General features: G+C 40.7%; 1 protein-coding gene across 1 annotated transcript in view; it reads left to right on the top strand.

Annotated features, from left to right (window-relative positions):
• The window catches only part of TRIP4 (thyroid hormone receptor interactor 4), a gene marked incomplete in the record, with an annotated part of 1109057 nt that overhangs the window by 892740 nt on the left and 190631 nt on the right, over positions 1-25686 (top strand). Inside the window, 1 exon segment of the mRNA XM_044077489.1 lies at positions 16698-16789. Within this exon segment, the coding sequence (XP_043933424.1) occupies positions 16698-16789 (92 nt within the window).

Raw genomic sequence — 25686 nt, 5'->3', positions numbered from 1 at the left:
TCTAATCCCACAAACTTTCGACTAGGAAGATTTATAAGAGTAAATGTAAAATATTTTCCTTTTGGGCTCAACAGAGAGAGTTGGATCCTTTCACTGCTCCACTCCTGGCTATTTTAGATTTCCTTTCCTACATCTTTCATGATGGCTCAAGATTCTCTAGCATTAAAGTTCAGCTAACAGCCATCTCCACTTATCACATTGGAGGTAATACTTCTCCATTGATTTCCTCTAAGTTATGTAAGGCCTTTCTTAAAGGTACCGTCTTACTGAGACCTCCAGTTAGAGACCCTTCTTCACCATGGGATCTGACTTTGATGTAAATTTTGGTGCTTCCACTCTTTGAACCTTCAGCTAATTTAGTCTTTAAGTTTCTGTCCTGAAAAACGGTCTTTCTAGTGGCTATAATTTCAGTGAGAAGAGCACCTGAACTCCAGGCACTTTCTTCAAAGCCACCATATTTGATTTTTCATAAAGATAGTTACCTTACATAGTAACCCTTTCTACCAAAAGTTGCCTTTGAAACATATATCAATCAAGTAATCAATTTACCAGTTTTCTTTCCTAAGTTTGACAGTAAAGGACAAAATACCGTTCCTCTTATTGGTGTACATAGGCAACTTTGTTTTTACCTTCACAGGACTAAGGACTTTAGGAAAACTGATTAATTGTTTGGTCTTCCCATCTTAGTACTAGAAAAGGAGACAATTTCAAAACTTACACTAGCCAAATGGGTAACAGATTGTATTTCCTATGTTTATTCTTTGAAAGGTCTAATCCTGCCAAGACAACAACAAGCTCATTCAGCTCGATCAGTGGCTACATCAGCTGCATTTTGGTATAGAGCTTCCACTGATGTTTGTGTAGCTGCCTCATGGTCTAAAGTTCATATTTTTATTTCCCATTACAAATTGGATATCATCTCCAGAAACTGAGCAGCAGTCGGTTTTGCGGTTCTCCGGAACATTGTTCCATGAGGACCATCCAGGGTAAACATATCTGGGGACTCTGTCCCATTCATTGAGGAGCGAATGTAAATGTCAACATCAGATATAAAAGTTATGTACTCACCATAACTATGCATCTGTGTTGCCCATTTTCATTCTTCCTCAGCTTCCCCCATCCATGTCTTTACATACATATAAATATTTCAAGCACAGGCATTAATTCCCTTTTAGCCTCCCAGTATACCAAAACACTTGTTCCCATGGTAAGTGTCCAGGCTGTTCTTAAAACTATCTAAACTAGTACTTGCTTTAATGTAATCTGGTAGTCTGTTCCATGCATCAGAATGCTGTGTGAGAACCAATTAGTACACTTCTAGTTCCTATAGAATCTTCTACATAGATTGTCTGATGATTCTCTACTACTATTAGATAACTCCAAACATTCCCAGAGGTAGTCTCTAAATGCCCTATATATCTGAATAAGATCTCCTCTTGGATATCGGTAAGACACTGTATAAGTTCAAATATTTTAGTCTTTCATAATAACTTAAAATTTCACATCCATAGATGCCCATAGTATATTTCGCTGTACTCTTTCCAGTTTACTTATGCTTGTTTTCTTATAAGGTTTCCATATTGTTATTGCATACTCAAGTTTGGGTCTAATGTAACTAACCAACAATGACTTCATTTCTGATTTCCCTAGACTTTATAAATATTTATATACATCCTTTTGTTTTAGAACTGTCATTAACCAATTGGTTGATATGATTAGAAAAACTCAAAACTGGATCTACCCATATACCCAGGTCCTTAAGTAAATCTGCAGTTTCAATCACTGTGTGCTACATTAAATATTCACCTTTCAGTTTGTCTCCAAAATCTCATATGCTTAGTTTTTGATGTATTTATCAGCATATTATTCTCCTGCACCCAAATGGTCAATTTAGTCAAGTTCGTTTTCAGACACTCCTAATCTGTAACACATGTAATCATTTTACCCAATTTCAGATCATTTACATATAGACTATAGAATGCCTCAGATGAAGAAGTTAGGCCTGAAAGATACAATCTTGTCATGTCCTGTTTGTAAGCCATGCAGCTGTCCATCTTATCAAGAGTACATCAATACGTAGTTCTAATTTATTGGTCAGTGTTTTGTGTATGACTGTCAAATGCTGAAGTTAAATCTGTATAAATCTATGCAAATTATATTGCAGCACCATTTTTCATTCACAGCTGCTGTTATATTGTTATAGAACATCATGTTACAGGTGGTAATAGATTTGTTTTAAACATATGCATGCTGATATTGTTTCAAGTCCTAAGTTATCCAGTTCTGACAGTAACATATCCAATATTACCTTCTCCAGTATTTTTCCACAACATGAAAGTAGACTTAAACGTCTATTTAACTGTGGGTTTGTCCTACCCCCCTTTCCCTTAAAGACAGGTGTAATAAGTGCATGTCTCCAATCTTGAGGAATCTCCCCATATTTATATGAACTAGTAAATGATCGATATATTGGTATATCCCTTTTTTAATTTCTCCAAATCTTTTGGGTTTTTAGTACCATGATGGGAATAGACCCCATTCCTAAATCAAAGTACGATTAAAGTTCATGAAATTAGTATTGTTTCACTCTCTTGTCAGCCAAAAGTGCTCTTTGCAGCCCCCACAATGTGCCCAGTAATGACTCCTTTTACAGTTTGTACGGAGACATGTATTGGTAGCATATCTAAATATGATTGTAGACTCTTTTATTTATAAGACCCATTGCTCCTACTACTATTGGAATTATCTGGGTATCTTTCTTCCACATTGCTGTCATTTCTGCTTGGAAATCCTGATATTTTATGACTTTGTGTCTCTCTCTATGCAGGACACTGTAGTCACTGGGTGTGGTGATTTCAATGATCAATGCTGCTTTTGTCTTCTTTTCTTGGATCACTATATCTGGCTTTCTAGCATATATCTTTTGAACTGTTTGCAATGGATGATCGCATGTGATGTGGATTTAATCATTTTCTGTGATGCTTTGTGGCTTATGTTTCCAGTGTTTTTCAGCCACTTCAGTACCATAATGTTTACACAACCCCCAGTGCAACAGTCTTGCCACATTATTATGCCTTTCAGTATACAGTCCTCCTGCCATTAGTATGTCGCAACCAGCAACAAGGTGTGCAACTGTTTCCAATTCTGTTTTACAAAACCTACATTTGTCCATTTCTCCCACATGTTCAGTGGACTGTAAACCAAACGTGTACATAGCCCACTATCTCTTGCCGCCAATCTTTCATCTCTTGGTTTGAATTTGCCTCTCCTTAACCATTCTTGCATTCGTTCCTGATCAACATGAGGTTCTCCCAGAAGTTTTCTATACTTGCAGCTATATTTATGCATTTTCCACATTTCTTGCCTTCTCATCTGGTCTTTCACCTTATATTCTTTCGTTTGTTTTTTTTGGCACATTCAGTTGCTGCCTGTTTTTTATCCACTTGTGGTGGTTTGATTTCCATTCCTGCTTGACACCGATATGCTTCTGTTAGCCTGAGCAGGGAAGCCATCTTAATTGTGTTCTCCTCATGTTTCAAAACTTTCACTACATTTGGGTCTTATGAGCTCAGCAGATGTGTGTGGAGTCCCACAATTGCATATCTGTACATGTAATCAATTTCAAGGAGGCCCATCCCTCCTTCGGAATGGTAAATATATAATCTTGATATGCACTGATTTTTTTTTTTTATAAATAATTTGGTGAGCATGAAGCATCCTTCTTGTTTTCCTATTTAATCTAGCCAACATGTTTTGCAGCCAGTCAGTCACTCCAGAACTAAGTTAGGACAGGAAGGGAACATTGGTTTATATCTTGGATTTTGTTCCTAGATGTCAATGCTGTTTTCAGGATGAATTTAAGTCTTCTAAAGTACTTCTAAGTCTTATTCACATTTGTTCATGTTTTATTGTTGATCCTTCATCAATTCCCAAATATTTATGCACTCCCTCTTGCTCAAGTTCTTTTATATCACATTCTTGTCCCAAATTGATGTTTTCTTGGTGCTGCAGTTTTCCTGCTTTAAAGGTTGCTTTTGCACATTTATCAAGACCAAATAACATTCTTATACATTCTGAAAAAGTTTTGACAACTTGCAGTTGTACTTTCAGTTCCTCATCTTATGAGCTGTACAGTTTCAAATCATCAACAAAGAGAAGGTAAGTCTTTACACTCTTGTTTTCTATGAGCAAAGTTATAGACATGGCTGAAGCTGTTAAGTAGACAGCTTAATGGGTTAAGGGCACGGCAGAATAGCAGCGGTGACAGAGAGGTCACCCTGGAATATCCCCCTTTGAATTTTTATCCCTGGAATAATAATTAGTCCTTTATCATGGCTTAATTGCAAAGTGGTCTGCCACTTTTCATGGTCACTGTAATGTAGTTGATCGGTGTAGGATGTGTCATATACATTTTAAGCAATCTTTTATCCATGAAAGTGGGATACTATCAAATGCTTTTTTGTAGTCAATCCATGCCATACTTAAATGATTCCCTTTTTTACAGTTCTCCACTATGACTTTATTTAACAGCAAATAATCCTTTGTTCCATATGACTTTCTTTTATTGCCCTTTTGTTCTGTTGCCATAATTGAGTTTTCTTCTGAATGACAGACTCTGTCTGCATCATTTTCAGTGCATAGTTTATTCTTCCTCGGAAGACAAGTTATTGGTCTGTAATTTTTAGGGTAGCTTGCAGGTTCACTCTTAAGTAAGAGCATTGTTTTTCCTGTTAGCCAGGTTGGTGTCTGTTCAGAGTGCACATATAAATAGTTCTTACTCATGGCAAAATCATCATGCAAAGATGTTAACTAGAAGTTAGGTACTGCATCTGGGCCTTGGGTTTTCCAATTAGAGGTTTTTCTTAACTTTGTTTCAATCTCTCTGGCTGTTACTGCATCCCATTGCATATCCTGTACCTTTAAACTTCTTATTTCTTTCTTTTACTTCTGTCCTTTTAGCATCTTTGCTATGTTCCACAGGATTTTCATAGATACTTTTCCAAAATGTATCCATTTCTTTTTTTGGTGGTCTTTCATTCCTTTTACCTTATTTGCCAGTTCTCTATAAAACCTTTTTGGGTAATCAATAAATTGCTAATTTTGTACTTTTCTTTTATATTTATCTGCATATTTTTTAAGTTTTTCTGCCTGTGCTGAGATTTTTAGTTTATTTGCGATAGTGCATGATCGATCCTGATCTGTTCTAATACTGCGCGTTGCTTTTATCACGTCTATCTTTCTAAGTATTTTCTTTGATCTGTTTCCTCTTCTGTACTGTTCTAAGAGTAACACTTCTTGCATTAGTTGCTTTATAGTTTTTTCTATTTGATACTTCCATGATGGTATTCGATTTCTCCACTTTCTCTCCCTCACTACCCTGTGTTCTTATTTATTAATTTATAAATAAATTAAGGTTGGTCTCTGTTTGGGATGCACATATATATAGTTATTGTGGTAGAAATTTATCAGTTATTAATTTAGCTGCACAGTAATGTATCCTGTTTTACTTCTGTTATATCACATGGATATCTATGGACAGTCCTAATTAGTGTTCATTTGTTTTATCAAACTTCTGACTTTGAGTTTTATTGACCTTCTACAGTCTATTTCTTTGATTGATCTTAATATATCCAGCTATATCTCTATTAAGTCAAACAACACTTGTCTTAGCTCGTTTTCTTCTAAATTGAGGGCACGTTTTGTTTTCCATTTCTTCCAAACATTCTATAGAAAAGTTCTATTGCATCTTAATGTGGCATATTCTCTTCAATTTCATATTGTGCCATCTGTTGTCTGTCATATGAGAACTCACTGGCCTATCACTCCTCAACATTAATTGTGTCAGTTTCCACAGTTTCCTGTTCCTTCTGTTACTGTCCAGCTTCAAGTGAGTGTTTATAACTCATTTCCTGTAGAAGGCTCCAAAATATCTTCATGTGGCACCTGATCAATTGGTTCCAGTTCTACTGCTTTCCACTTAATTTGGAGTTCCATTGCTCTGTCCTTTTGTGCTGATTTCTGAATTAGATTTTCTTCATTGAATCCTTCACTTTGGAGGTACTCCATAACCTCAGTTTCTATTTATTTAACTCCTCCATTACTGATCTCCTTTTCTACTTTTCCTTTTTGTCTTCTTATTTTTTGTATTGCAAAGTTTTCCATGTCCGGTTTCCTTTGCTTTTCTTTCTCTTCAAATATCTTTGGTGCTGCTCTTTTTATATTGATTAGTTTTGCTTTCTCCTTTGCATAGATATTACACCTTATTATGTCTTTTTCTTTCCCTTGTCCATATTTCTTCTTCTGATGTCTCCTGATCTTCCCGTTTTTCCTTAATTTGGGGACTCATTCCATTATGCTGTGATGTGACCTGTGTTAGACCTTCTACATCAAATCCTTCACTTTGCAGGCACTCCACAACTTCATCTTCTGTTTTTAACTTCTACTTTACTAATCTGCTTTTCTCCATTCCCTCTTTGTGATATTATTTTTTATTGTGAAATTTTCCATGTCTGGATGCCTTTGCATGTATTTCTCTTCGAATATCTTTGGGGCTGCCTTTTTAATGTTGATTAATCTGACTTTCGCCTTTGCTTAAATGTTGCGCCATATCAAATCTCTCTTTCCCATGTCCATATTTCTTTTTTATACCTTCCAAAAATATCTAGGTTTTGTTGTTTATATTTTCGCACTTCCTCAGATGCTTTTTTCTCTAAACAGATCAAAGTTTCTTGGTCTGTGTACTGTTTTTCAAAAATCTGTTGTAGTAATGACCACAAATTTTTATTTGAAGCTTCTGGCAGTTTTTCTTGCGGAAGTATTTTTCCTCTAATTTATCTCTTAATCTTTTTGTGTGTTTTATGTCTGGAAATTCTGGGCTTTTTTACATAATAGTAACCGTGCATAATTGGTGCTGCGGTAGCATTGTTGCCTCACAGTTAGACGTTGCACGTTCGATTCTCAGAGCGTCTTCTGTATGTCGACATGCGTGAATGGGCGTTCCTTTGTTGAAGGTTGTGCATTAGGCCTGACAAGCCAGCACGTAAAAATCTACTGCCAGTCATTAGCGGACTGGAGTTCCGCTGTGGCGACCCCTCACCGGGAAAAGCCAAAAGACAGTTGTTGTAGTAACAGTACATAATTTCTTTCTTATCCTCAGTAACCCACTCTATCATCTTTATGGCTCTTCTTTGGCCTGTCAGTTTTGTGATTTTTGTGAACTGCTACTTCCTTCTACAACAGGAGCCAATCCTACCCCTGAGACTGGCCTGGCCCCATTATAGGAATGTTTCTGTATTTTGAGGATTCTACACTGTCATTTTGTCCAGTCCTGGCATGAATACACCTACCAGGATTGGGCACTTTTTTATCCTGGGTCTTGTGCACCCAGCTGTCTTTTTTTTAATTTTTGACCTACTTCTATAAGGTTTCTGAAAAAAACAGTACCTTTTTAAGAATCCGCCAGCAGATCCTGCTGTTATTGCAGTCTCAGCTGACAAGTCTTCCAGGCAGCTTCCTTCATCTTCCTTATTTCCCACTGACAAAGACAGTAAATTCATGGATAGGTTGGGAAAGAAGATTTATACTGCTTCTACCTTGGCCATAAGAGCACTTAATTACCAGACTCATATGGCCAAGTGTGCTCTAGACTCCCTGACTAAGGCCTCTACTTTGCTGTCAGACATTAATGATTCTCCACCTAAGGCTCAACTGAATACCCTTCTATCTCCAGTATCCCAGGTGACAAGATATTCTGTTAAGTGCAGCTATGATGCTGTTGAAGCTTCTTCCAGATCAGCTGCTTCTAGTTCGGTTCTTAGGAGGTTTTCATGGTTGCGATTACAACCACTGCCTTTGGATGTCCAGGCTAAATTGTTAGATGCCCCTTTAGACAATTCAGCACTCTTTGGAGCTGCCTCTTCACAGTTACTCAAATCACTGCAGGAAAAAGGGAAAGACTTACAGAATTTAAAACATTTATTGGTTTCACCTGTTCCCAGATTCCATAGGAACTATCCCCAAAAGCCTAACTTTGTCAGGCGGCAGTCTTCCCACGCCTGTGCTACCCAGTCAAGGGGATGGAAACAAACAAGGAGACAAACTGTCCCTAGATCTTCCTCCTCTTCCACATCGCCTTCCTTTCAGAGGCAGCCAGACCCAGCTAGAGCTCCTCCACTATGACTCTTTTCCCTTACCCACTTCCACCTCACTACATCTAACCCTATCCCTACCCTTCTGGCAGAAAATAACCACAGACAGGTGGGTACTCTCCATCATTGAGAGAGGATACTTCATGACATGGTGGGCATCTCCACCATTCCACAGAGTTCCACCACTACCACCCAGTCAGCTTGCACTATTACCCACTATCCTGAGCCAACTCCATTCTCATGGCACTATAGAACAAGTACCTGAGGAACAAATAGCCAAGGGGTTTTACTCAAGAATGTTTTTGGTTCCAAGAAAAGATGATCCTTGGAGAGACCCATACTCGACCTTTCTTACCTCAGTCTCTTCTTCAGGGTGCCTACCTTCAAAATGGTCACATTACATCACCTCCTTCCCCTTGTTCCTCAACAAGCCTTCATGGCCTCCTTGGATCTGAAGGATGCCTATCTACATATCCCTATTCACCCTACTTACAGAAAATGTCTGTTTCTTAGTGGGTTCCTCACATTTTCAATTTACTGCTTTACCCTTTGGGCTCTCCACAGCACCAAGAGTATTCGCCAAATGTCTAGCCCCAGTCATTGCATATTGCAGACTTCAGGGGATACAAATTTATCCTTATCTGGACGACCTTTTGATTCTACATCAAGATCCTTGCACCCTGTCTCAACACCTGGACTTGTTTTTCAGGATCCTACATAATCTAGGCTTCACTGTTAACTGACCAAAGTCTCAAATGACTCCCCCACAAGACCTAGTTTTCCTAGGGTGCAGAATATAGACAGACTTGATGTCAGTCTTTGTCCCAGCATAGAAAGTGGAGTCTCTCACCCAGTTTTTCAAAACCCTACTACTGCTACCATCCATCTCAGAGAATTCCTGAGAATCCTGAGATTTATGGCATCCTTGATTCCCATGATCCCTCTAGCCAGGATGCACATGAGGAAGTTTCAGTGGGAACTGAGAAATTCTTGGAACCAACACCTTCACTCCTTGGAAACAAGACTTCCTCTTCTTCCATGCCTAAAAAAGGAACTCGGCTGGTGGATTTCAACTATCTCCCTCAATAAAGGGGTGCTCTTGCAGATTCCTGCACCCACTCAGTCTGATTACACAGATGCATCAGACCTACATTGGGGGGAAGTTCTTCACAGTACCAGCATCCAGCACAAAGTGTAGGAAAAGTGGCCATTCCAGAAAGAAAGGACCACATCAACCTAAAGGAGTTAAAGGCCCTCTTCCTGGCAATACATGGCTTTCAACAGATCCTTCTGCCAGGCACATTAAAGGTCATCACAGATAATATGGTACATAAACAAACAGGGAGGAACAAAGTCCTACCTTTGCAGCTTTGCTATTCAAATTTGGTCCCTGGCAACAGCACTACAGATTAATTTACAGGCAGTTTACATTCCATCAGAAGACAACGTGATGGCAGACATCCTGAGCAGGACCTAATAACCCTCCCACAAATGGATGCTTCACAGGGAGGTGTTTCTGTATCTAGTTCACAGGTGGGGTTCTCCTCAAGTAGATCTGTTTGCCTCCTCCCAGAACAGACAGATACCACTCTATTGCACAAGACTTCCCCATCCACAAGCCTGGAGAGTGGACGCCTCCTCATTTTCATGTGAGGGAATATTCCTGTATGCTTTCCTCTCTTTTCCTTTGATTCACAAAGTCCTCCTGAAAATACGAAAGGACAAACCAAAAACTCTGTTGTTGACTCCCTTCTGGCCAAGATAGCATTGGTTTCCCCTACTTTTCCTTTTAGCCCAGAGCAGTCATCACAGGTTACCCCACCTCTTCAACCTACTCACACAAGGCAAGGGGTTTCTTATTCATTCCCAACTTCTCGACCTCTACCTGACAGTGTTGGTGATAGAGTTCTAATTGCCTTCAGGCATCTATACTCAGAGGATGTACTTGGTGTTCTGCAATAGGCCAGGAAACCAAGTACTAGGAGAAATTATTTATTTAAATGGAAAAGATTCTCCCATTGGCACCTTAAGAGTAAACAGGACCCATTTAAAGCCTCTGTTCCAGTGGTCCTTCCTACCTCTGTGAGTTGCTGCATTCAAGGTTGACTTTGACTTGACTCTCTCTGCTATTTCTGATTGCTTTCCCTTGACACCTCCCCTGGCATCCAGGTTAGATGTCAAACTGTTTCTAAAAGGGGACCTTCACATCAGATCTTCTCGAAAGCCCATTCCCCCTTCTTGGGAGCTTAACTTTGTGCTGTAAAAACATACACTAGCTCCCTTTGAGCCAGCCCATTCTTCTTTTTTTAAATTCTGTACTTTGAAAACAGTTTTGTTAGTCTCAGAGATACAATCCCTCATGGCTTCACCTCCCTACCTTGGTTTCCATAAGGATAAGGTCTCCCTTAGAACCAACCCTTCCTTCATGCCCCAGGTAGTTAATGAACTATCCCTAAACCAGACAGTAAAACTGCCTGTCTTCTACCCTCTGCCTCAGAACTCCTCAGAAAGGACCTTGCATTATTTGGATGTTTATAGGCAATTAAGGTTCTACCTAGACAAGACGAAACCCTTCAGGCAATCAGATTGACTATTTGTGTGCTTTCATCCCAGAGCCCTAGGTAAGGCTGTGTAAGAACAGACAATTGCCTCTTGGATTTCTAAGGCCTTTGCCTTTTGCTATTCCTTTCATGGAAAGCAGTTAGGTTCATCCATCAAGGTCCATTCCACTAGAGCTGCTTCCTCTTCAGCAGCCTTTTTCAAGGGCATTGATTACTCCTCAATTCTGGAGGCAGCAACTTGGTCTTCTGTACATACCTTCACCAAGCATTACAAACTAGACTCCATTTCCAGGGCTAGAACAAGGTTTGCTAGATCCATTCTGCAGGGTCTCATTGACTTTGTTCCCCTTCCAGCCACCCACATTTCTACCTAGAAAGATTTGGTGCTCTCCCTGAGGTTAAGAATACTGCAAAATAGGAATAGAAGGACATATAACAGTTGTGTAAGAACTTAACCTTAGATGTTCTCCTCTTCCATGTTGCAGTATTCAATCCCACCCACCTACCCCCTCTTTTCCTGTGGACCACATTATAAAATTAGTCCTTTCTCTGACTACTGACGTGTCTGGCAGGGGTTTTATCCTGCTTCACCCCTCCTAGCCCTGCGGGCTCTCTATGCAGCAGCCAGTTTTGAATTGGGTATGTGCAGATGTCACAGATATAGCCGGCATCAGTTTATGGCTCTTAACATGCAGCGTCGGATGTACCCCTGCACTCAAGACTTTGGTGTACTGGCCGGATGTCCAATGCTGCAGGCAGCAACTCCCTAAGGTTAAGAATACTGCAACATGGAAGAGAAGGACATCTAAGGTTATGGTAAGTTCTTACACAGCTGTTCTTTTTTGAAAAAAAATCTTTTTTAGGTCTGTAGCATCCTAATTCCCTGTCAGGACTATTCATTTGATATTTTTATGTTTGTCCCCTTTTTTCCTTTTTCAAAGAGGAATGAGTTGGATAAGAAAGACCCACATTCTCAGATGGACTGTAGAATATATCCATAAGGAAAAAAAATCTATCTTGTCAGAAAAACAGAGAATCCCATTCAAACTTGGATTCCCACTATTCTCTCATACTTGTATGAGATCTTAAGGGGTGGTCTAGTCTATTTTATCTATCAAGGCACACTTATCAGACATTTTCTGCATGCATTCCCCTTTTTCACCCCTGCTTTCCAGAATTGAAGTAAAGCAGTTTTCTCAAGGACAGCTTTTATTTGACCCAACTCAGGAGAGCTGTCACCCCTCCTTGGTACTTTAACTTTGTCTTGGAAAAGCTTACACAACCACCTGTTGAACTAGTGGCTTTTGAATCTAAGTGTTGTTCTTGGAAAATCATTCTACTAGTGACCCTTGCTTCTGCCAGACGGGTTTCTGAGCTTCAAGCATAATAGCACCTTACCCTCCTTAGTTTTCAAAAGATTAGGGTATCTCTTAGGGTCAATCCTTCCTTCATGCCTAAAGTGGTTAGAGTTGTCTCTCAACTAGGCTGCTAATCTACTTTCTTTCTAACCCTGAAAACAATGGTGAAAGACTTCTGCATTCTTTGGATCAGCACCAGCAACTTAAATTCTCTCTGAATAAGGCAAAAGACATTCGGAAGACATGGATATGCTGCTTGTTTCTTTCCAGGAATCCATGCTTGGGTAATCCTGTTTCCAAGCAAACATTTGCCAACTGGATTTCCAAGTCCATATCCTTTTGTTATTCCAGTCATGACAAGTTATTATCCTGTCCAGTTAAGGCCCATTCTGCTAGTGCTGTTTCTTCTTCTGGAGTCTTTTAAAAAGAAATTTCCAGGGCTATTTTAGAGATGGCTACTTGGTCATCTGTGCACACGTTCATAAAACACTACAGAGTAGATGTTCTCTCTTGATCTATAGCATCTTTTGACAGATTGGTACTGTCTAGATTTACAGCTCATCTGTTCCTGGTCCATCCACCCTTTCTAATTGATAAACTTTGGGAGTCATCTGATAACAGTGGAATACTGTAACAGTGGTCTGAAGGACTTGGTACAGTTGTGTAAGAACTTACCATAACAGTATATGTCCTACTGATCACTGTTGCAGTAATACTTCCCACCCTCCTCCTCCGTTTTTTCTTTTCTAGTATTGATCCCCTGAATTTTTGTGGACCGAGGGGGGAACCATGTCCATACTTCCCTCCTCTTAGCTGACCTTAATCCTTATGATAGGTGTTTATCTTTGGTGTCTGCAAGTCTCCTGGCTTAGTCTGAAAATCTCACGCTCCTACATCCACTTACATTTCCATACTACTGCAAGCTTCGGTTACACATTGTACGTGTGAATGTAAGGAAGGCTTTTTGGCTTTAGTACCCTGGCCGGACATTAGGTTACCTCAGTGAGATAACTCAACATTATTGAAATTTTGCAACAGTTATCAGTAGGACATTTGCTGTTATATTAAGTGGAGGCACTGTTTCCTTGTATGTTTAGTAGTGTGATTATCTTTTATTGCCACAGATGATGGACACTGCATATTTAGAGATTCTACTGGATTAGGGATGTTAAGAAAACATGAGGCCTGCTTTCTGAAGTAGTGGCCTCTTCTTCTGGACCTTTATCAAAAGATGTAGTGTAGGGTGTTATTGTCAATTTTATTGCATCAATTTTCAGATGATTCTTCTGGATCTTTATCAGGATTTATTTAAGCGTTAGATGTAGTTAAAGACTGTGAAACTACTTGCTTAAAAGCACTGCAATATGTTACTAATGGGTATGCTTTTGGCACACTACAGTATTCACAACCTTGCTGATTTGTGTGAATGCAGTCTGCTTCATAAGGTTATACATGCTTAGCATTCAATATGGTTAGCTTTTATAAGTTATTTTTAATGAATGTCACATAAATAACACAATCAAGAAGTTTTGAAATTCATATCCGTGCCAATAATTTATCTGCACATTAGAAAACGGAGCCCTTACCTGAACTTGCTACTTGAAAATGTCAGGCCTAGGCCTTTATTGTAGGGCTAAGATTGAGAGATGCAATTTTGAGCGCCCCCTGCTGGCAGAACAAAATGTTGTATATTCAAGTCAGTATAAAAATCAGAGTTGGTGGTGATTAAAATGAAGTGGTTACATGAATGTTTGCAAAGAGAAACTTCACTGGCTGTGAAGGGTTGTTGATTTGATTTCATCCTCCCCAGTCAAGTCTTACAGATACCCAAGCTGATAAAATGAACTCGGATCACCTATAGGTTCATAGGTTCATACTAGGCTATTTGCCCTAGGGCATTTATAAGCCTAGCCAGAATGTGTTTGGCTTTCGCCACCCATTTTAAATTTATTTTGCTATGCCCTTTTTCGAGGTTAGTATACTGTGCCTCTCTCTAACAGTGACACAGAAGTGATACCCGGGATAAACCTACAATCTCCCATCCATTCATCAAGATTCCTCTTGAAGAGAGTCAATGAGGGACTCTGCCTAACCTGGACTGGGATTTTATTCCAGAGTGAAGGGAGCCTCTGGGTTATGAATCTGTCCCTCCAGCATGTCCTATTTATTTCAGTGCTGAGGTTCAAGTCTCTCGAGCGCGTAGCTCAATGGGGTTTGGATTTTCTGAGGTGCAGCATGTCCATTAATTCCAGGCTGGACATGGCTTTATACGTCAGGCACAGATCGCCTCTGAACAGGCGGTATGCCACTGAGTAGTGCTGGAGTTTCTTTAACCGGGCAGCATATGGCATCTGTTTGAGCCCTTTGATCCTCTTGGTGAGGTACTTTTGGGGTCTTTCCAGTTGCTGCAGGTGTCTGGTAAGGTACATCCCAAAAGGGGCATTGTACTCAATTATGGGCCTGATGAGGGATGAGTAAAGAGGCACGATGACCTCCCCTGATCTAGATGTGAATCCCTTCATGATTAGGTGGGCTATATAAAATGTTTTTCTAACCACTTTGCCCACGTGGTTGTCAAATGAGAGATTGCTATCAACTTGGGTCCCCAGGTCCCTAATTACTTCTTCTGTACTTAATGGATTACCACCTATGTGGTAATTTGTGGGCACTTTGTTTTTGCCAAAAGGGATGACTATACACTTTTTGGCATTTTAGCTTGAGGCCATGGCTCTGGCACCAGTTGTCTGTTTCTGAGGCCCTTTTGGAGGATGCTTGTGTCAGCTGGAGAGTCGATTATGGCGCCCAGTTTGCAGTCATCTGCGAACTTGGTCAGCCACAGTCCTTCCGTGTTGGCCTGTACCTCCAAGAAATATATACCGAACAAGAGAGGTCTCAGGACTGAGCCTTGTGGGACACCACTTGTAACTGGTTTGGAGTCTGACATGGCTCCAGCAATTCTAACCATGTGGGTTCTGTCCTTCAGCCAGTTTGCAATCCATCTAGTGACACAGGGGTTTATATTTAAGCTGGTGAGCTTATCTATAATGCCCGAGTGGGGTATTGTATTGAAGGCTTTTGCAAGGTCCAGGTAGGCTGTGTGGACCACCTTCCCCTCGTCAATGGCCTTGGTGACTGTTTCAAAGAAATCAACCAGGTTTAAGAGGCAGGGTCTGCCCTTAACAAAGCCGAACTGGGTAGGATCCAGTGTCTGTAGGTCCCCAATATCTTTATTTATGAGGTCCATGATGATCCTTTCCATAGCTTTGCAGACCAAGCTAGTCAGGCTTATGGGGCGATAGTTTCCAGGATCCGTTGAGGCACCACCTTTATGGAGAGGGACCACTGTTGCTGTACGCCACTCTTTGGGCACATATCCTGTAGTAAGGCTGAGATTGAACAGTAGTTTTATGTTTGGGTTTAGCTCTTCTTGGATTTCATGTAGGGCAGCCGGGACACCATCTGGTCCCATTGATGCTGTGTTTTTGCTTTGGAGAGGCGGCTCTTACCTGAGCATCTGAGATGTCAGGGGCAGCACTCTGCTGGGATAGATATTTGCCCTTTTGGTGGGGAGGGAGTTTGCGCTGAACCTGTCAGCTAGGATGTTGGCAATGTCTGTGGGTTCGGTGTATTTTTTGTCATTTTGGACTAATTCTGAGCATATCTGGGAATTACCACCCAGGTTCCTAACATAACTAAAGAAAGCCTTGTGATTATCCTTAGTGTCCTGTGCAATTTTTCTCTCGAAGCTGGCCTTAGACAATTTTATGAGTGCCCGTAGTTTTTTGCTAATACTGATCAGTGATGCCTTCCCTTTTTGGGATTTTGCTCTATCATTTAGTAGCTTCCTCCGTCTATTGTATAGTTTGTTTATGGCTGGGGTCCACCAGACAGGACGTCTGCCTTTGGAGGATTGGGTCTTGGTTTTATTTGGGATCACATGATCCATGCATTCCTGAAGGTGTTCATTGAATGCATGATGAAGTCAGGGCTTTATCGCTCTATACCACAGAGTTGACTTTTCCCCCACAGGTATCTTTGAGTTCATAGCCATAAACTGAGACCAAGATCATTAGATATGCTACTTAAACAGCTATTAAGTTGTGAATCAGTAGCTCTGTTCAGTAGCCTAATGATGTGAAGTTGTTCTAGCTCTACGTTCATTCTTACTGATGGGTAGGCAGCCTTTACGGCTAAATTACCTTTAGAAACTATTTGTGCAGCAGCTACTTGGTCAAGGCCTCATACCTTCATCATAATTACAAAGTAGACAAGGCCTCTAGGGACAGGGCTTCTTTAGGTTCCACTGTCTTGAAGAACATTCTCCCATGAGCCACCCGAGAAAGATGGTGCTTGGGACCCTATCCATCAGTAAGAATGAAGGTGAGATGAACAAATCACATGGAACATTATTGTGAGTACATAACTTATTTTTATTTGTCATCTATTTCACAGCATACTGTACATTTTGTTTCATTAATTTCACTTTGGCAGTCTTATGTGAACTGTATAGTGACATGTACTGACTTCTAATTTTTTTGTGTCGCTGCAGTCTGTTAATACAAAGAGCACTTTGTGCTGAGTTAACAAGTTTTCTCATTTTATGATTGAGTGTTGCATACTTGTATTTACAGGTGTGAATTTCCCCCAGGATTATCCAACTGGATGCTTGCTGGGTTGTGTGGATCTGATTGACTGTCTTTCTCAAGAGCAGTACAAAGAACAGGTAAGATGTCGGTGGCTTGCTGAAAGAATTCGATTTTTTTGAGTTTCCAAGTAAAAGGAAAAAAATATTATTTTACACAATAGCTATAAACAGCTTCTTGTTGCTTTTGACTATAGAAGTACAACTTCACCATTTTTACATACCATGTATTATGGTATTTTTCACTGTTAAGTTGGAAAGTAGTAAATGCTTTACCTGTTTGCATTACATTATACACATGGTTTCACATAATATAGTTGTCAGTTATTGACCTTGGTTGTATATTTTTACTGTTAGAGAAATTCTTAGAGTAACAGCGTGTTTAAAATTCAGAGTTATTCTATTTGAATTTGAGTGTATTTTTTTCAAACTAATAGGAGTCTCATTTTCACATGTCACACTTCTGTTTTGTAAAATATGCCATAGTTTTATAGGTTTGAATGATCTGCAAGTATACAAAACTGGAGCCATTTTCTTTGTCATCAAAACAACAAGTAGGATAGCTGGAGGTCCAGCCTTTTTAAACTAAGAAAATCATACCTCTTTCCATGAAAAGGCAGTGTTGAGTGCTGCCAAAAGTTTCTGTGCAGTGTGCTATCTGAATACATTTTAATCAGCACCATCTAGATCTATGGAGAACAATTGGACACTGTAGATAAGAAAAAGGGATATCACTTTAATGACCTCATAAAAAGTCAGTGGTTATATGCAGAGGCCACAAGGCCTGCCAATATGATTGTTTACAGTATATATTCAGTCTTTTTTCCCAAAGCTTGGTAAGTAGCAACATTTAGGACTTCAGTCTGCAATCACCTGGTATTCTGCAGCAGCCTTGGCTGCTTCCTTAGATGTTCCACTGATATAGATGTGCAAGACAGCTTCTTGGAACCGTTTTCATACCCTAAGTATAAAGTGGTACCAGAATTGGTAAAGGTATTCTGCAAAAGTGTCTTCCTTAGAATGGATTTTCCTTTACTCATAATTAATTGTATATACAGTTCTAGGAAAACAGTGATTATTCAAATGAGCAAGTACCTAGTCACGAGACTAGCCTTTCTTCCACACTCCATTTTTGATGCTCATTATTCTTTTAATTTGCCTCTTGTCTTGACTCCCCTTATTTGATCTTCTTCTTTAGAAACCATATTAAGACAACTTATTACTGAGTGGTCTCCATCTCAAGGCTGCTACATTGATGTACAATCATGGATGATTGGTATGCGATTAGTGAAGGAGATGGGCATTCATTATGATATGTGACATTCTACAGATACAACAATGTCATACAAGTGTAACTCTGTGCCTGGAAGTGGGACTTTCCTACTCATTTTATTCCAGGGTATCCTAATATGCTGGAATACTTCACTAATTAAATATGTAAAATGTTCACTTTGGGGAATCTAACTTTTGTCTAACGAACACACACTATCTGTTTTCAATGTCTAGAAATAGATCACATTAGTGATGAGAGTGAATTACACCAACTTTTTCCAAACATTTCTATATTGAGTTTTACTATTTGATGTTAATAAAAGTAGCATATTTATTGTTTTGCAAAATGTAAAAGTAAACTTTGTTGTCATATGGCATATATTTTTAACGAAATAAATTCTTCATAGTCTAATTACTTGATAATGTTACTAATTATTATGGTGTCCTGTATCCACAGTTTATGAATTACTGAATTAATGTGTATTGATAGTATCTTCATAGTGATTATGTAATACCAGTACTAATCTTGACCTGAATGTATAATTCAACATGTAACTATTAGATGTCAGTCTTATTTCTTTATTATATACTATGTATAATAACTGTGTGAAATTAGATGGAAGGGATTATTTAAAGTTTTTGAGTAATTGTCTTTCTTACTAAAGTCGCAAAAGAAGAAACTGGAGTTAACACACTTAACTTGATTAGGAATAGATGCATTAAGTAAAACTAAATTATATAAAATTATATGCACACAAAAATTGTCCAAACTGAAATTTAATCCAAAATTCTTTTAGTACTGTGACACTGCCAGCCCAGCTATCTGGAATTTTGTAAATAATTCGATGTCAGTTGTGAATATTGATATGATTTATACAGAACTGTATGTTATGTACTGAGCTTCAAGAATGTAACCGCAGCATACCCTGCTGGAACATACAAGATTAACTTACAAAACTTCAAGAAAATAAGTTGAAATTAAGTGTTTTATGATTGTGTGCTGTAAAAGTTAGTTTCAATGCAGAAGCAGACACAATGTCTAGAGTTAGAAGTTGTTCTGTTGTCTGGAAAGAAAAGTAATTACTGGGTTTAAAATGTAAAGTGTTTTATTGCTTTGACTTCCTAGCAGCTACACAGCTCTGAGCAAAACATCTGAGAGATATGTATTTCTCACACAGGGATGTTAAAAGTCTGTTCTTTTCTGGTTTAGCCTGGGAACTGAATTCAAGTGACAAAAACTGATGTAATCCAGGCTATAACCCAGCATTAAGTAATGTTTGATATTAATTTACGAACTCTGTCAGAGAGACTGGGCATCTTGTATTTTGTCTTGGACCTAGCAAGAACATCCACTCATCACATCTGCACTTGCCTGGCTCTGAAAGTACAATTCTAGGGCATAGTATCTATGTTAGATATAGTTAAGAATATAGTAAAGATTAGTTTATTTTTTTCTGTATTTGAGACTGTCCTACAATGTTATTTTAAAATATTTCCTGTGATTTTGAACTCTGAAGTAACTGTGTTTGTTTATATTGTATTGTTTTGCTCTTTTATTATTTTTATTAAATAAATTTAAACCTATCTTTGTGGCTGATATTTGTGAAACATATTTAAGCTGTTAGAGTACTTGCATGTGTATGTGGTGACACTGTGCAAGCCACTCCTAAATAGACTTGCAAGTCTTGGTCAACACTACCATTTGGATTAATAGTAACATTACACAGTAGGATTGGACACCTTTTGCTAAGGGCTTAGAGTAGCTGATAAAGGATGGCTGGTGGTAGTTGGAACTACCTTATAGTGTGAGCAGAAGGGGGCATAGCTTGTAAACTTGTGCTAGCCTTCTCCAGGTGTGTGTGTTTTGTATATAAAACAAATCTCAAAGTGTGTGTGTCAGCTTCTTGGGCAGGGACATGAAGCACTGGTTGGACAGAGAGGGTGCTGGAGGCCTTAGCTTGGCCACTTAGCTGAGATCTCAACCATGTAGCTCTGCCAGTGGGGAGTTTTGTTGGGGATCTGGAGAAAAAGGCAGAAACCAGTCCCAGACTGTGGTCTCTGTGTGCTCTTATGGGAAATTGAACTTTACTTTGTGTGTATTTGTCATCCTTCCATTGCGTATGTCCCTCACTGTTGCCAGTGGTGAGGATTGAGGCACCTTGATTACTGGGCCAGTGCTGGGGCATCACATTGCTTGGCAACGGTGGGATATTCACATCACATATTAATTGGCTGGCAGTGGTGGGATATCCGCATCACATATTAATTGGTTGACAGTGGTGAGATAGCCACATCACACATTAATTGGCTTGTAGTGGTGTGGATATTGAATTCCTGTAGCCTGTGTACAGTGGTCACTGAAGGTGTTTGTACTCTCAATTAGCCACACAGTGAAACTTCAGAGTTAATATCACAATTTCTTTTTTTATTATTAGCTTGGTCAGTCAGGGAGAGCAGGCAAGCATGTCTGCAGAAGAGTATGGCAAGCTGACAAGGATGGTGCATGCCAACCTGACTAAAGCAGACATGATTGCACTTTTAGTCACAGATGCATCACAGGATAGCAACCAGGAGGACAATGGGACTGTCCTTGCAGATGTACAACTCTCAGAAAATAGACAGCTCAACCTTTCCACAGAGGACTTAAAAATCCGTCCGGAGTTGGAGACTTGAGCTGGAGGCCAACCATTTAGAAATAGAGACAGCAGAGAGACTGAGGAAAATGAGAAACTGTAAAGTCTGAAGGCTGAGGAAAATGAGGAGCTGCGATGCCTGGAAGTTGAGCATGAGAGGAGGCAGAGGCAACATGAAAAGGAGATGCTGACTCTTTGCCAGAGTCATGGAGGTAATGGGGGAGGGAGTAACTGAACCACAGATGCAAAAAAGGTCCGTAAATTTATTCCACAATTTACAGAGGGGGATCATTTTGATAGTTTCATGTGTTTGAAAGGGTGTGTAAACAATATAATGTTGACCAAGGGCTCTGGGTATGGTTCTTGACCCCCTTACTCCATGGTAAAGCTATAACTGTTTTTTCTAAATTCTCTGATACTGATTATTTAAATTTTATAATACTCCAACTTCCTATGAATGGACATACAGTGCAATTACCATATCTAAATGTGCCTAATGCACTTTAGTGATATTTGTGGACTGCCAACACGTAGTGCACGGCTGCTCTACACACACGCATTATGGCCACTAACTTGCATCCCCCACCCCATCCAGAAGTATAAGGTATGTCCATTCCTGGAACCTGTCTATTTTTTGTTGGGAGGGTGGCTTAATGGCTAAGGTGTTTGCCTTACAAACACAAGGTGCAGATTTTGAGTCTCACAAGGGATAATTGGCTAGGCTTAAAATGGCTCGCAAGGGCAGTTAGCTTAGTACTAAACTATGAACCTATAATGTTGTAAAGAATTGTCTTTTGGAAAGCTTTAAGTTAACACCTGAAGCTTATAGAAAAAAAGTTTTGTGAGCATCGACGCAAGGCAGATGAAAGTGTGTGTGAATATATTGCTGAACTAAGCACTTATTTTCATAAATGGGTGAGTGGATGTCTGGTCACCACTTTTGAAGGGCTGGCAGACCTTTTGGTGAGGGAACAAGCTCTTAGCACTTTGCCTGAGGACATGAGAATCTGATTAGCTGATAGACAATGCAATACTGCAGATAAGTTGGGGAAGAAGGTAGACCTGTACCTAGCAAGCAGAGCATCACTGCACAGGGAAGGGACACCCAGTGCTGTTCTTAGGTCTAAGGGAGCCCATGGTGGGCAGCCCAGATTACCCCAACAGAGTCCGCCAGTAGGGGAAGCCACTAGTCCAGGTACACGTCCAGGACCAAATGTTAAATGTTTTAAATGCAACCAGTGGGGCCATACAGCCTATAGATGTCCACGAGGCAAGGTGGGGAACAAAAGATGGGAGAGCCAGTAAGTGGGAATGACAAAATGCTAGCAGTCAGTTGTCTCGAGACAACAGTAGTACCAAACTACCACAACAGGTTATACCCTGTCTTAGTGGGTAGGAAAGAGGCCACTGTTGAGAGAGAGCCTCTGACCTAATCATTGTGAAGCCTACAGTGGTTACAGAGAAGCACTACTTGCTTGGGCAGTCTACTTCAGTCAGAGCTTTAGGAGGGACCCCATTTCAAATACCTTTGGCTAGGGCTCACCTTGGCTGGGAGGGTGGAAAAGGAAGCCAGCAAGTAGGCGTGTTTGAGGATATCCTGATATGGAGTGATTTTAATAATTCAGTACCATGTGTGCATGCAGTTACACGCAGTCAGTCTTGGAGACAAGCATGTGGGTCTGGTAGCCTGGGGGAGACCAGACAGACTGCACACTTGAAGCCAGGACTGGTGAGGTGGTTACATCAGTGAGACTGAAGGTGAGCCACAACTGCTTGTGGGTACTGATGTTCCCTTGGACAGAGTGACTGCAAGGGCAGAGGTGGGTAGGAGTACCCAGGCTGACAGTGAGACACCACTGTCAGAGAATACCAAACTTCCTGTGGAAGGGGAGCTGGGAAGGGTTACCAAGAGAGAGCTGAGACAGGCTCAGCTCTCAGACCCTACATTACAAGGCCTGAGGGAGGTAGCTAGTGAGGCACTTAATTGTCAAAGACGGGTGAATCTATATACTGGGCCAAAGGGTTACTGTATAGAGAGTGGATCCCTGAGGGAGGGCTAGAGGATGAGAGAATACAGCAGTTGGTAGTACCCAGAGCCTACCATGTGGCACTTCTAGCCATAGCCCATGGTATTCTTTTTGCAGATCATATGGGCATAAAATGTATAAAGAGACGTATTATGCAGAACGTTTATTGGCGTGGGATTTCCAGAGATGTAACAGGGTACTGCAGGACCTGTGAACAGTGCCAAAAGGTAGGCAAGGCAGGAGACGAGGTGAAAGCTCCTTTGATGTCTTTGCCTGTGATTGAGGAGCCATTTCAGAGGGTAGCTATATATATTGTGGGCCCTCTGAGTACCCCAAGTTCCACAGGGAAAAAGTATATCGTAGTGGTAGTAGATTATGCTATCAGATACCCTGAGGCAGTGGCTCTGTCCTCCATTGAGGCAGAAAAGGTGGCAAATGCTTTGTTAGAGATTTACAGCAGGGTAGGTTTCCCAAAAGAAATACTGACTGACAGATGTGCCAATTTCATATCAGGCCTGCTGGCTTGTCTGTGAAAGTACTGAAGCACCTAAAGACCCACCCCTACCATCCCCACACTAATGGTCTTGTTGAAAGGTTAAACTCTACACTCAAGACGATGCTACAGGCATTTGCAGACTAGTTTAAGAGGGAGTGGGACAAATATTTGCCCCATCTGTTTGCTTACAGAGAGTTTCCCCAGGATTCCACAGGTTTTTCACCCTTTGAGTTGCTGTATGGGCATAGGGTGAGGGGACCTCTAGATTTGATTCAAGATGAGTGGGAGGGTGAGTGCGAATCTCATAAGGAGTCTGTTGCGGTATAGGTCCTTGGACCTCAGGACAAGGCTCGGGGAACTCATGGGCTTGGACCAAGAGAACCTGGCAGAAGCCCAACAGCAGAAAAAGGTTTGGTATGACAGGAATTGTCAAGCTAGAGAGTATGCTGTAAGACAGCAGGTAATGGTTCTCATTTCTGTCAGACACAACAAGCTGTAAGCAGCTTGGGATTGACTCTACAAGGTGGTAAGGATGGTCAATGATGTTAACTACATGGTGGAACTGCTAGACAGGAAGCAGGGGCACAAATTATACCATGTTAACATGATGAAGCCTTGCCATGATAAGGAGGCCCTTGTGCTGAGTATTTGCAGTGGATGGCAGGAGGAATTTGAGGGGCACCTGGTGACTGGATCTCCTTAGTGAGCTAGGACTGACACCTCAGTGGAAGGTTTAGCAATGTCCCAGCAGCTATCCCGTACCCAGGTTTGAGAAATCCAAGCAGTGTTACAGGAGTTTGGGGACATGTTCATTGGGAAACCAGGGTGCACCCACCTGGTGCAGCACCATGTTGGATACAGGACCCCAAAGGCCTATTAAGCAGGCCCCTTAATAGAGTGCCTGAGAGAGTCAAACAGACTGTGAAGGAGAAGATCCAGGAAATGTTGGAACTAGGTTTAATTCAGGGGTCCAGCAGTCCCTGGGCCTCTTCATTGTTGCTGGTACCAGAGAAAGATGGCAGCACCAGGTTCTGTGTGGACTACAGGAAATTAAATAGTCACACAGAGTCAGATGCTTACCCCATGTCTAGGAAAGATGAAGCCCTAGAGCAGCTGGGTGGGGCTAGGTATCTTACCACTATTGATCTTGCCAAGGTTACTGGCAGGTGCCCTTGACTCCCACTGCTAGAGAGAGGTCAGCCTTTGTGACTTATTTTGGCTTGCATGAGTTTACGAAGATCCCCTTTGGGATGAAAAATGCCCCAGCAACTTTCCAGAGGCTGGTAGAGTGTATCCTAGCAGGAGCAGGAGATTTTGCCCTTGCTTACCTAAATGATATTGCCATCTACATCCATTCCTGGCAAGAGCACCTTCAACATGTCAGGGAGGTGCTGGGCAGACTACAGAGGGCAGGGTTGACTATTAAGCCCAGCAAATGTCAGATGGGTATGGCAGAGGTCTCCTACCTGGGACATAGAGTGGGGAGTGGTAAGATCAGGCCAGAACCTGCCAAAGTGGAAGTCATTCAGGCATGTCCTGCCCCTGTTACCAAAACGCAGGTGAGGGCAGTCTTGGGGACAGCAGGGTACTACAGAAAGTTTGTCCCCAATTATAGTACCATAGCTCCTCCTCTGACAGACCTGACAAGGAAAAACGAGCCTGATAAAGAAGTGTGGACCACAGCATGTGAGTGGGCATTCCAGAAGTTTAAAGGAGCTTTGGGAGGACCCCCTGTGTTAGCCAGTCCAGATTACAGCAAACAATTTGTTGTGCAGGTGGATGCTTCAAACCATGGGGTGGGAGCTGTATTAGCCAGGTTTCCTTAAAGAAAAAAGAGCACCCAGTGGTATATCTCAGTCGTAGACTGAGATATACCACTGGGTGCTCAGTCATAGACTCCAACCCAGGGAGGAATGCTATGCAGCTGTAGAGATAATACCTAGTCATAGTGTGGGCACTGCAGAAACTTCAGCCTTATCTGTATAGAAGGAAATTCACTGTAGTTACAGACCACAATCCCTTAACATGGCTACATCGAGCCAGCCAGCAAAATGCCAAGTTACAAAGGTATAGCCTAGGGTTGCAAGCATATGATATGACAGTGCAGCACCGCAGTGGGGTTAGCAATGCCAATGCAGATGGGGTCACTTGAAAAACAAGCTTGAGTTTTCGGGAGTGGAGAAATGTGACACTGCCAGCTCAGCTGTTTGGAATTTTGTAAATTCTATCTCATTTTTGAATAGTGATATGATTTATACAGAACTGTATGTTGTGTACTGAGCTTCAAGAATGTAACCACAGCATACCCTGTTGAAACATAGAAGATTAACTTATAAAACTTCAAGAAAATTAGTTGAAATTAAGTGCTTTACGATTGTGCTATAAAAGTTGGTTTCAGTGCAGAAGCAGATGCAGTGCCTAGAGCTAAACGTTTTTCTGTTGTCTGGAAAGAAAAGTAATTACTAGGTTTAAAATTTAAAGTGTTTTATTGCTTTATGACTTCCTAGCAGCTATACACAGTTCTGAGCAAACATCTGAGAGATATGTATT

Source organism: Protopterus annectens, chromosome 7.part0 (assembly GCF_019279795.1).
Source record: "Protopterus annectens isolate FY-2018-M chromosome 7.part0, PAN1.0, whole genome shotgun sequence".
NCBI lineage: Eukaryota > Metazoa > Chordata > Ceratodontiformes > Protopteridae > Protopterus > Protopterus annectens.
This window is presented reverse-complemented; position numbering and strand designations above follow the sequence as displayed.